Raw genomic sequence first — 13,233 nt, forward strand, 5'->3', positions numbered from 1 at the left:
ACAATGACCCATGGATCCTTATCAGTTGGGAGATATACATCAAAGCCAGCTATATTGTAGGGGTAAGAAGTTGTCTTAAAAAGAACTAAATATTTTATCTGAAATGTCCAGTCTAGTCACAACAAAATGAGGTGAGGAGACACGAGAGTTTCTATCCATTTAAGGTAATTTCATGTTTTGGGTTGTGGGACATTTTCATCTTTTTTGTTGGATGGACTTTAATGGGATAATGAGGTGGCGTGTTTATGTGACTTTTGCAATGATAATAACTACAATTAATCTAAGCTGTTTCAGTTAAAATTTTTTTCATCAGAAGACAATTTCCCTTTAAAGAACTCAAGATATTTGTCAATGAAACTTTCAAAAAATCATACTCATTCGCACTTTTATAAGTAATATAGATTTATATTATTTATATAAAAATACATTTAAAATATTTTTATATTTTAAAAAGTTTCCCTTATTTTAAGTAAACCTATTTAAAAAAAAAAATCTAATTTAAAAATTTTGAAGATTCGAATCCCTAGTACAAAACTTGACGATGTTGGGGATCAGAGATGGAGAACCAATATGGATCATCGTTAGGGATGGAGATTTGTTTCAAAGTTAAAGTTGGGAAAGGGGAATATGATCCCCACCCTGAACCCGTCCCATTGCTATTCCTATGCAAATGTCCAACAAAGGGGTTTCTAAGAGGCATCATCCATTGTGAGAACAATATAAGGAAATGACTACTTTAGATCTATCTTCTAGTAACAAAACAATGTTACGTACATCACTATTTTCTGTGCTGTGCATACTTTTTTTTTCGTTGTTTTTTTTTTTTTTCATTTTTTTCTTGATGAACAGAAGGGAGCATCCTCTTTTCTAATTCATATGCACTGCTTCGAGCTCGGGCATTTGGGTTGGGCTCATTCAAAATTTGGCAAAAGCCTAAACCGAGCCTGCTCAAAACAAAATACACCCCTAGACAAGTGGTACAAATTACAAAACATTGATGTGCTTAGCATTGTTTATTACTACCAGATCCAATCTCACATGGGGTGCAGGGTGCTACAACAAACATTAGCCAATACAATGCCAAAAAACAAAAAAAAACAAAGAAAAAAAATTAGCCGGTATTAATCGTTTTTTTTTACGCCACAACAAACTATTAGTCTTTCTTGCTGGAACTGATTTCTAATGTCATGACTTTTCTGACTCAAAAACATGACAATAATAAACGCCCACTAAATCATACTTTACCTATTAAACCAATTTTTTATTTTTGTTCATATAATTTTACACAACCTGCCATGGATAATAAAAACTCTGTACACGGCATCCAATCACAGATGAAGAATATCTCTCATAAATGTAAGATCATGAGAGGATGTTGTCAATGTAAAGATGGATGATCGTGCTTTCGAGGTGTGCATAGAATATTAGTTAGATCCTGTCACAGAATTTAATATATGGTACCAAAGTCATTTCTAGTTAATTTTATTTATTATATATAATATAATGTCTTTGACATTTGATTGTTTTTAATTAAATTTAGTAATGAGATAATGAGATTCAAATCAAACATAGACTAATATGCAATTATCATTAGGCGTGAAATGTAGGAGATTCGGGGCGGTATACGCGTTTATTTTATGATTTTAATTTTTGACACCATCTCAAAACTGTAGTACGAAGAAATAAATGAAAAACCACAAGATGAAAAGCCAGTCTGCCCATACGGATTGTGTAAGATAGAAATAGAAAAAGAAAAGCGAAGACGAAACGCTTGGAAATTGGAAACATAGGGAGGGAAAATGGTGATACATATATGCTAATGCTACAATACTCACCTCTTATTAACAGAGGAGGAATAAGGGACTGATGTTTATTCTTCTTTGCCAAAAAGACCACTAAAACACACCTTGGGCCTCTTCGGTCTCTTCTTCATCATTCCTTCCTTGGTACAGGAACCTTGAATTCTCTCCCTACATACGGAAGGAAGTCCCTTCTTGATAAACGAGTTCATTACCTCTTTGAAAATGAAAATGAAGTTGGCAAGTGTTTCAAGCTGGAAATATCAAACAACTCCATAAACCTTATATCTGAAACCCTGGCTTTGGCAGCAGCAAAACGTTGGTACTCATCAAACACTGAAGATAAACACCACCTCTGCAATTTCCTCAAGCACCCCACCAGACAACCAGTCCGGTGCTGTGGATAAACCATAAAATACACTCAGAAAACAGTTAGAAGATTTCAAAACTCCTTATTCAAAAAACTGAGGTATATCGGTGCACATACCTTCCCTCTATTACAATGAATTAAAAGCGGGTGGTTCCTAACATCTGCATGGCAGACAGTAGACTGGGTATAAGCAAAGCAGGAAACCAACCTCTCGGATGATCATGGTCATAATAATAAACCTAGGATTTAAATATTTTCAGTACCAACGACTACTTTGAGTGCTTCACGAATCATATCCTCTGGAATGTTTACCCAAGGCTCCTGCATTGAACATTCTCAATCATCAATACGACAAGATATACCTTACCACCCAAATGCGAAAACTGCTCCCTAGAACATATAATCAAATACATCTTATTATATATGACTACTTTTTCCACTGACGCTTCGTTATACTGCATCTAAATAATCACCACAGCCAGACATATTAAGCAGTAATACCCTGTGCTCACAAGTTTAGCATGATCAGAAACCCCCAAAACATTGACTCATTATTTTTAAATTCCCAGTTATGGGTTCCTTGATCATCAACTTTCTCGGTTCCTCCAAAAGAATATTCCGTGTTTTTGACCTAATGAACTCCTTGTTGATTTGCAAATGGGAACTCCTCTAAAATAATGTCTTTCATGCAATATTAACATATGACCTCATTTCATTGAATTCAGGCAACTGCTCATTTTTTAGAGCATCCTAGTGTGAGTGTGCATTGGGTCGAAACAGAATGACCACTAGGTCACAGTTTTATCAGTTAACTGGCTGGTTCACTCTGCCCATGAAAACTGTTGATTAACCAGTACCTAGAAAGGTCTCTGGGTCACCAAGTTACCAAACCATTCAGTCCGGTCCAAGTCAGACATTGACTCTGGGAGGGATATCCAAGTGCTGAAATCATCTTATTTGGAATAATTAACTCAAATCTACATCTGCAGGGCAACATGATCAGTAGAAAATTATCTTGCTCACGAATCCAAGTGTCTAATCTTCACAGGATCACAAGCAAGTGAAGGGTGTTCGTCCGGAGCTTCAAAGGGACAGACCCTCTCATTTAAACAAGAACATCATATCTTGGGTGCCTATTTTTATTTTTGCATACATACATACATACACCTTGGTCACATGGGTTAACGAGGTTTTGCACACATTCATACACATTTTATGTCAAGTCAGAAAGGTAACCAAATAATATGATTTCTATTCTAGAATTTAATTTAGGATTTTCAACCATAAAAGAGAACAAAAATAGAACAGATAATTAGGTTCCATTTACCATGGAATAGTGAAGAGGAAATAATCGAAGTTCCAAAGTCCAAAGAAATTAAAGCAAAACGATGTAAATGTTCATGTTTTTTCCTTATTTATTTATTTTTAAAATGATTTGCTCACCATTACAATTAGTCCTTGCTTCCATTTCCCTTTGCCCTCATACTAAGCTATCCACAAATATTAACCACCTATATTCTGTCAACATCATGGTCAGACCAGTGGATGAGCCACTAAAAAAATCAATGTAAACAGGAAAACAAGGGACTTGTACTTTTGATGTTCACCTAATCATTGTCAACAAGGCTAAGCTCAGTTCAACAATATCCCCTAGTCACATGCACAATAAAATACACGCATACAATATGAGGACATATATAAAGATGTGTATTTACACATATACCTATATGATGCATATTAGAGGTTGGGCTGGATAGGTCCTGGATAACCAAGATTAACCCCCTAGTTGAACCAATGTTCCAAGACCCGGCCATCCACCCAAGTCAACCTCCCGTCTGGTTTTGATTACTATGGAAAAATAGTAGTTTCTTTTAATTTTATACCCTTTCTATAAGAAAAGATGGATGCTTTTAGAATTTATTGATAACAAAAGGAAGAAGAAACCAACATGGGAGATGGTGCACACAAACCCCTTGCTAAGCAGCTTCCTTTCTTAGATGTTTATAATTCTCATAAAAAATCCATCTACAGGATAATGATACTCATCTAAAAGGTGACAATCAGACATGCACACACACTGACACACAACAGCTGATCAATACCACATATAGTAAGTCTATGCTCCTCTGCAACTATTGGATATCCCATAAGGAGTTCTGGCCTCAATTGAAGAAGACAAAGGACGCCTAGAGCAAAGAAGGTTCAGTAATAGCTCAACCATAGTAAAATTATTTTGTTATAAGGTCCTTCAGCCATACTAAAAGAGATTCTAAAGAAGATAGAAAAGAAAGTAACCAAGGTGGCAATTATAGTGTCCATAGGTTTGGGGAGCATCAGCCCTGGGGATCACAACAAAGTTGTAATATCGTGCTGAATACTTTATCATTGCCAAAGAAAAAAGATGATAGCATCCATGGGATTCAAGTAGATGCAGCTGACAGAAGAGAGACAACAATATATTTGTCTGAGATGGATATTCTTTAACTTAAGCTCTGAATAACAGAAAGATTAAATTGAACTTTGATTATTGTACCTTAGGAAATCCTGCTTCATTCAGTTTGACTAGTGCACCTAGAGAGAACACCATCAATACCATTTTAAGCTTCTTCAGTCCAATTAAAGATGGGACCTCACCATCGGCAAGCTTCTTACTCTTTTAAAAGGCCTAAAGTTGATTTACTTTCAGGATGGAGTTGGTTGATCTAGAAGATGATTGCCAGGTTATAATTGGGTAGATATCAGAACAAGCACGAGGCAATTGGCCCTTCAAATTCCTTGTTAGAGAGGCCAAAGCATTAGCATTTAGGTTGAATATCTTATTCTGGGGGATCCTTTGAGCAGTTAACATTCTTGCTAATTAACTTGCAAGAGTAGAGAGGACTCATTAGTGAGGGAAATCTAGGTGAGGTTGTAGCAATTGGCCCAATATTTCTTCATTTTTGCTCTATCTGTGCTCTTGTACTTAGTTTATGCTGTGTATTGTTCATTGCAGTTGCTAATGGTCAAAAATTTATTCTTTAACTCAAGAATTGAGTACAAAATAGATCCTTGGAAGTTGGGATAATCACCTATGTAGGAAACTCATTTTATTCCATATTTACAGTGTAAGGGGCCTTTTAGCAGTTTCAAGTGACATCTTCGAGAATTGTAATTAAAGTACAAAACTTGATTTATACCAAGTACAACATAAGTTCCATTGAATGGAAAATTATGAACATCACTTAGTAGAAAAGGTAATAATAGATTTATAATATAATTTCTTAGTTTCATGTGTGCCTGTTAGAGAGAGTTTTTACTTCTGTTTCTTTTTTCTTTTTTAATTCTTAGCGAGGGTTAGGGGATTCATCGTCTACAAAAATGTCCCTAGTAAATTCACAAAGACAGATCAAGTAACAATCCAACTTATAGCATGATAAGCTTCTCCAAGAAATTGGAAATAGGGCCATGACTCCATGGCTCCACCACATCTTTAGAAACCTTAGACAGAATAAATATATTCAAAAAATTGTGCAATATTTGCACATATTTTTCCAAGCCTCAGATGCTTAAAACTCAATTACACTCGAATGATTAGAAAACACTCGATTACACCCTAGCTTTAACTCCTTAACTGAAGGACTTGAACAAAGTAACCTAGGGTTTTAAATTTTCAATGAACTAGTTTCATTGATATCAGTAAAAAGAAAAGAACATGTTAAAGGAGTCTACATATCAACTAGTTTAAATCAAGGGGAAAATGTTATGAATATCTCTGTGAAGTCATATTCCAGAGGTTACGTCTGTACCCAGTCCACCCTTTCCAATACCACTGATAGCAAGGACAAACATTGGGTAATAGTCCTCAAGTTTATATCATGACTTAAAAAAGAAATTAGAAACTGATGCAAATAACAAACTTAAATTTGTATAACAAAAAATCAGCATATAACACTTATATTGAAATGATTTAAGCACCCATAATTTCACAATGGATATGGCACTGAACAGAATGGAATGGGAAACAAGATTCATGTAGCCGACCCCATATGGTTAGGACAAGGCTTAGATGATGATGAATTGATGGTATTGGTGATGATGATTGGGAAAAAAAATGCTTTGAAAAGTCAAAGCGACCATAGTTGCAGAGGTTAACTCTACTCCATCATATCTGTAAAATGAAGCTAGAAAAAAAGATTCATCTTTCATCTTTACCAAAAAGGTAAAAGAACAGATTTCTCAATTAGTTTCAGAGGAATGGATTGGATATTCCCCGTTCATAACTTGTTTTCCCATGGTCAGCCGTACTTGATACCACCAAAAGGCACTTGAATCAACCCATAAAGAGGTGATTGAGCAGACTTGAACATGCTTGAAGCTCTTACTCCAGCCAAAAAAAGGAGTTGCCACAACCTTAGGGCAAGGGAGCATTGACCGCATGATCCTATCATATATTACAGCATAGAAAAAGATGTATGTTTTGTTGGTAATTTTGATTAGTCATTCAAATTTAAATGGTAAGGCTTGACTTATCAATAAAAAAAGGGTATTTGACTTTTGAAATTTATGACCTTGTAGAAGGTAAGTGGAGGCTAAAAGAACGAGAATTGAAAGTAGGCGTGAAGCTAACAGATTTTCATTTCCTTGAAAAAGGAAACAGCCAGCCATTTCGTGATATTGCTCTCAAACTCCTACAGATTTTTCTCTCGAAGAGGACGGAGTGGAGTAGGTAAAAGGGCAATCTCCATATTATAAGAAGACCCTCCCTCATCTCTTTCCAATCTCTGATTTCGTTTTTACCAAAAAATAAAAATCTCTTTCCAATCCCGATCTCCAATGCTTGATTTAGAGAAAAGAAAAACAATAAACAAAGCTCTCTGTAATCTCGTTGCTGGACATCCAAATTTCTCACTTATGGATTTCTCTGTGTAACAATCTGTGCAAATCTGTAGAATTAAAGAATCTAGATGTCAGAAATATAAGGGTGACAAAAATTACTCCGTACACTCAGGTAACCATGGAAAGAAGAAAGATGGACTTCCAGAACGCATTATATCATATTAGAGAATTAACATCTGGAATGCATTAATGTTATATATTGTTTATCATCGTCAGCTACTTATTATGGCTGAACCAGTTGTAGTCAAATGATTCAATTACGCCTGTCTTCCGTACTCTGCATGCCACGACTAGATGGCACAATTAACTTGGATCTCCGTATTCTGGACAGTATGCTCACTATCTCTGTCAACAGCTAATGTCCAGTTCTCAAGTTCAGTAGGCATGCATGCTGTGTTTGTTATTTAGCATAGATACGGGAAAGAGAAAAATAGGAGAAAATCAGCATAATAAAGAAGGATATCCGAGCTTAACTGAGCAAGTGCTGAAGACAAATTCCTGTAAAATACTAAAAACCTTAATCTAAGCTAGTTGTCTGCAATCTTGGAAAACAGCGATCAAACAAATAGTAAGAAGGGAGGGAAAAGCCGTACCTTGCATCCTTCAATCCCAAATTGAAAAAGACGAATCCCATTCGACTTAAGAAACTCGGTGTTATGCTCGGGATAAGGTTCCGGACAGAGATATCTACACCGATTGAGCAAATTAAAACCCTAAATCCACGAAACATGACACGAAGCGCAACAGGAATCCAAGAAGAGAAAAAAAAGGCGATAACAACAATAACAACTGAAGAAGAAGGCAAAATGAAGAACAAGAAGTGGCTTACACGATGGAACGAAGACCGAGGGTCTGTAAGAAGGAAAAGTTGGGTGTGTCTGGGAAACCAGACCTGAAGACACCATTGTCGACCATGGCAAAGTTGAGAGGCGGAACGAAAAGCTCCTCTCCATCTATGTCAGCATTATCCACGGGCGCGGGAAACTGCTTTTTAATATCCGGCGTAAACTCCTGCTCCTCCTCCTCTTCAATCGCCTCATGCATCTCTTTCCCGACCATCTCCACTTTCATAACTTTGGCGCCAATGAGAGAGAGACACAGAGACAGAGACAGAGAGAACAGAGAAAGATAAGAGAGAGAGAGAGAGAGAGAGTCTGACGATGCAAAAGTAAGCAAAATCGCAGAAAAGAGCGATACCGGGAATCTGAAAGGATCTCCCTTTGCCCTCCCTTTTATACTACTTTAAAAAGGTTTGGTGTATGGAGAAGAAGCCATTGCAATTTTGCAATCAGAGTCAGCCGGCGCTCGTTGTTAAAATGCGCTTTAGTGGTTAAAGTCTTTTATGACGGCGACGCGGGAGAGAGAGAGATGTTTCATTTTTCAAGTGAAAACGAAACCAACGAAGCGATACTTCTCGTGTTAGTTTGGTTGTAAGAGAAAGAAATGGTTGTAGAATAACTAGAAGTTCCTAAAACCACCACTTAAACAGAAGACACGTGATAGGCCTAGGTGACTAGGCCCAAGGCCCAGGTTATCTGTTGATGAATCTAACCAGGTAACGTACTACTCCTAACGTGTGGCCGAAAGCCCACGTGTCTTAAGCTGGGTCCTACATGGCAGTGCCACATCACGATTGGGCCGGTTGGTGTAAGGGATTAAATAAGCGATAGAGACTCGACGGAGGGAGAGAGAGAGAGAGAGAGAAAGAGGATTGAAGTTACGAATCATGGGTTGACGTAACGTAAGTATGTGGCTTCTTCATGTGATTAGACGGAAGCGCATACGTGGAATGAGAAGTGCTGGAGCCTGGAGTGGAGGATGAAGATGATGATGTTCATTATTTCCTAATCTAGTAGGACTTAGGACTAGGAAAAATAATTAAAAAAAAAGAAGAGGTCCAATCAAGAAGGGGAGAGGTGGACATGGAGCAGTACCACACTATAACACACGATTAGAAAAGAAAAGGGTTATAACCAGAAGAAACCCTGTGGAGGAGGTAGAGGCGCTGGCGTTGGGTGTTGGTGGGTGGCAAGGGCTAAGGTCAGGTGGAGTGGAGAATGGAGATTTCTTTTTTCTTTTTTGTTTTAATAATTTTCAAAATAAAAAAAAAAGGTGGGGTAAGAATAAGATGAGGCGACAAGGCACAATAGAGTAATAGTAGGGGGATGGGAATGGAGGAAGGGAGGAGTACATTCGGGGAATATGCGGGAAGCGTCATTTTAAAACTTTTATCGCCACGACCGTGCGCCACGTGCTACGCTCGTCGTGTAGTCATCATGCCTCATGCCATGAAGCCAGAGGGGGAAAAGGCAAAAGGGTTTTTGCATCTCATAGGATTCTCTCCCGTGTGCTCTGTGTGTATTTTATATGGAAGGAGGTTTTGTAGTTGTATTCATTTATTTATTAATTGATTGATTTGGCACAAATTTTACCAAACATATATCTCCAGTCCACTTTGAAAAAACCAAATCCAGCCTTATCTTTGCTTACAGTCGGGATGGTTGACGACTCGACTCGTGGGAAACTGAGAATCAACCAAATCTCTACCAGAAGGGCAAGAAAAGGAACCTGGTGGCGTTTGGCAAGTGTTTATGGTCTTTTCTAAAAACTTGGAATTTCAAATTTCGTCTTTTTCCATTTCATAATAAGGCTGTGTTTAGTTGTAATGTAAATAAATTTGTACAGATACAAAATCATGGCATGGCAGTGCATATGATTTGAGTGTAAATTTTGACCTATTTTTGTTTCAAATTTTAGCTTATTTTGTTTGGTTGCAGTGCAAATGAATTAAATTAATATATGAATTAGAATAAAGTAAAATTTAAAACAAAATTAAACAAAAATTTTAGCTTATTTGTAATTTTTACATTTGCACTCCAATGCATTTGTACTAGTATACATAAATTTACCAAACACAGCCTAAAAGACAGGAAGCCAAACAGACTTTTGTCCTTAAAAAACTCCAGCTTTTAGGATACTTATCAAACTTAAACCATTTAAAGTTTTTAAGACAAGACCCTAAAAATTCATTACATCTTTTAGCCATTTAAATGATCAGAAGATCTTTCTAAAAAGACTTATAAAATAGCAGCAATTCTATTTATTTTAACTCTAGTGTTAGACGCAGTTAGGCTTTACAGAATTGAAAACTTCCGAACCCAAACCCACTCTGCCAACCGATGGTGGCTTACTTCACAGATGGTTTAGGCTTTAAAATAAGCAACAAGTGGCCCAACAACAACAAAACAAGAAAATCTTGTCTCTAATTGGGGAGTTGAAGAGGAGGTCCCCCACCATGCGTATTCCTATGCCCTAAGAAGGTAAACCAATTTGGATTTTCTAACTTCACGTTTTCAGTTGGGCAGACCTCTAAATCACAAACCTAAAGCGTACCTCACAGAGCATTTCTACGAATAAAAATTTATAAAGCGTACCTCACAGAGCATTTCTACGAACAAAAATTTATAATTGCAGAGATATTCCAGATGCATGGGAGGAGAATATCCGAACTCCAGCCACTTTCACTTTACACATCAAAATATCAGGGTTTTTTTTTTTTCCTTTTAGAATTTCTTTGACCCAATAAACCTATTCATGCCAAATTGTCTTTTTTTTTTCAATCGTTTTCTTATTGAAGTTGAAGCTTTCAGTACCCAAAAGGAAAACAATGCCATTGATTTTAATGCCCGTTTGTGCACCAGGTACACGGATTTCTGTGTGGAGGGCCGTTTTCAGAAACTTCATTTTTGATGTTTACTTTCTGTAATCAGGGGGCATTCCGTCATTCCCTAGAGTGTGGCATATTGACAAAATTAAAAAGCATAACACTTTTATGAATTGCTATATTCCTCCAAGCATACCCTAAAAGGAAAAATGATGAAAAGTTACATAGGATTCCCCATTAGAAAAGGTATTGGTTTAACAAATTCACTTGGCAAAGAGAGTGATATGGTCGGTTTTTCTGAAATTTTAAGTCTTCTTCTATATGCATCAACTATCTAAAATTGGGTTATTAGTTAATCAAAAAATCTATAATTGGGTTATTCTTCAACCTCTAAACGCGCTCCACAAATTGTTTAATGAATTTCTGTTTTTACCTTTTTTTTTTTCTTCAAGCAGTAATCTGAGAGGACCAATCTCTCCAATGAGGTCCACAAGGATATCTTTAGGATAGACACATAGGATAAGAATTATGTTGATTATTGGGGTTTGGCTGTTTGCCATGCAAAAAATTCTGATTCATTTTTTGTTCATTTACATTGTAAAAATAAAACCTCAAGCTAACTGAAATAAAACCCAAAACAAATGTGGATCTGAATTTGCATTCTGATGCATTTTTACTAGTGCAAACAAAATTGCATTGAAAACAAAAGGAGCTTAAAAGTCAAGTCCAACCATGGGGTGTGATGAAGGGTGATTTGGCCCGACCTCGTAACAAGGAGACACGTGGACACGACCTGATCAAAAGATGACAATTCGGCTTAACGAGTCCACAGCAGATCAAGCTCGGGTACCCGACCACCCCGAGCTAAATTGACCTTGGAACAAACACACCTCGGGGCGAGATTGACACGGTACCAGATCGCAAACAAGAAAAGCCTAATGCCAAGGCACTCCGGCATCCAACCCAGTTCGGGACTTAAAGACATCAGTCCAGGGATACCAGCATGCCACTACGTGGTGATCCCGAAAATCCCTTCGGCGGTTCCCGGGCTTCACGGGATCATGCCATGTAACAGCCAGTGTTATCTCCCCCGACCAATTCGGGCGGACTCAATAAACCCTATTAGTTATCCCCCATTAATGCGGAAGTGGATCTCATTGTGACGAGGATCCCATAACCACTCCGCGAAACCCGCGAGGACTCCATTATATAAGGGCTCCACCCCTCGAGGGTGCAAGGTATGCGTGATTTTCCTACTCTCAAGCTCTCTCTACTTTCAAAGAAATTTCAGCTCGCTACTAGTCTACTAACTTAAGCATCGGAGCGACCTCATCGAGTTAGCATCCCCGGGTTCTCTGATATCCTTGCAGGTTCAGTCTGTCGTCCGTCTAGAAGCCATATCACCTCCAGCAGGGAGCATCTAGATCGCGCTACATCAATTGGCATCATCTGTGGGAAACGCTATGAGAAACCTCTTTCCACCAAGAATCACAAACCCAGAATCCATGGCATCCTCCAGCAATGCTGGGCAAAAATAATGAGATGAATGTCTCTTGGGGGCAACCTCAGATCCCGACCATGTGCATCGGTCAGTTCACCATATCGATCTCCGCAGGTGGGGTCCCGATGCTGACCATGCCTTAAGCAACTATGCCAATGAACATCCCACTTCCTCCTGTCGTGGGTGCAACTGCGTGCGGGCTATTCAAGCCCAAATGCAACAGGTCCAACAATTTTAGCACTACTAACAACAGGTTTTACACCACATTTACCAGCAGTAGTTCCCACCACTACAGCAAAATCAACAGTCGGTTCCACCTCGGCATCCGGCAGCACAGCAGAATAAGTCTCGTCGTCAGAACACCCACCCTCCTCGTCGGGGAGAGACTTCCCAGATCCAGCATCCCCTTGGGAGCCAGGTCTCGTCCCACGGCAGGAGGGAAAGGCAAGTTACTCCTCCCGCTTCGCAGAACGTGAACAGGTCAGAGACACTCAGCCCGCCAGAGCTACTTCACCTCAGCCCTCGCAACATGAAGGTTCACTAGTAGGGAACTGATTCGGGGTTATGGCCGTGGATTCCAGGCGAAGCCCCTCCGTTCACAGCAGCCAGCATCAGCAGTCCGAACCACTCCGTGCTAGGACATTACCCGACCACACTGAGGTCAACAGCACCAATGCGGAGCCAATCAAGAAGCTGCAAAGGTGGCATCCTAAGGCACGTCGAACTGTAGTTCCAACCCAGCTCGTTGGACCTAGTCAACCTGAGCAACCTAAAGGTAAAGAGGAGGCAAGCTCGGAAGCCACAAAGACCGCTCCCCTAGATAAGTACGATGCCAAAGGACTTCCAAGTGCCTTCGCTGAATAAGTACAATGGGTCGTTCGACCCAAATGATCATGTAGACTCATTCCAGTCCCAGATGCATCTAGCTGGTGCTGACGAGTCCTGCATGTGCGCTGCCTTCTCTACGACATTCAAAGGAGTAGCTCGCACATAGTACAGGAACCTCGCGCCTGGGACGATCAGA

The 13,233-nt window shown here is 38.8% G+C and overlaps 1 protein-coding gene across 1 annotated transcript; it reads right to left on the reverse strand.

Moving 5' to 3' along the window:
• Positions 1-1,743: 1,743 nt before the first annotated feature.
• On the reverse strand, positions 1,744-8,673 carry LOC148878362 (inositol diphosphatase DSP4-like). The gene is made up of 5 exons (XM_088953537.1): positions 7,874-8,673; positions 7,638-7,731; positions 2,433-2,490; positions 2,287-2,330; positions 1,744-2,196 (listed from the first exon to the last, which is right to left on the reverse strand). Exons 1-5 carry the CDS (start codon positions 8,113-8,115, stop codon positions 2,011-2,013), a joined length of 624 nt encoding a protein of 207 aa, XP_088809663.1. The 5' UTR covers positions 8,116-8,673; the 3' UTR covers positions 1,744-2,010.
• Between the last annotated feature and the right edge of the window lie 4,560 nt (positions 8,674-13,233).

The sequence above is a fragment of the Nelumbo lutea genome, chromosome 1 (genome assembly GCF_056320005.1).
Source record: "Nelumbo lutea isolate HS-2025 chromosome 1, American lotus-T2T, whole genome shotgun sequence".
Taxonomy (NCBI): domain Eukaryota; kingdom Viridiplantae; phylum Streptophyta; class Magnoliopsida; order Proteales; family Nelumbonaceae; genus Nelumbo; species Nelumbo lutea.

Bases quoted from the DNA above. Each gene is read 5' to 3' on its own strand.
- LOC148878362 (XM_088953537.1), bottom strand. From the start codon at position 8,115: ATGAAAGTGGAGATGGTCGGGAAAGAGATGCATGAGGCGATTGAAGAG. The intron at 7,732-7,873 runs GTAAGCCACTTC...CAATCGGTGTAG, and splicing joins CTCGGTCTTCGTTCCATCGT to ATATCTCTGTCCGGAACCTT. The intron at 2,331-2,432 runs GTACTGAAAATA...TCTGCCATGCAG, and splicing joins AGCACTCAAAGTAGTCGTTG to ATGTTAGGAACCACCCGCTT.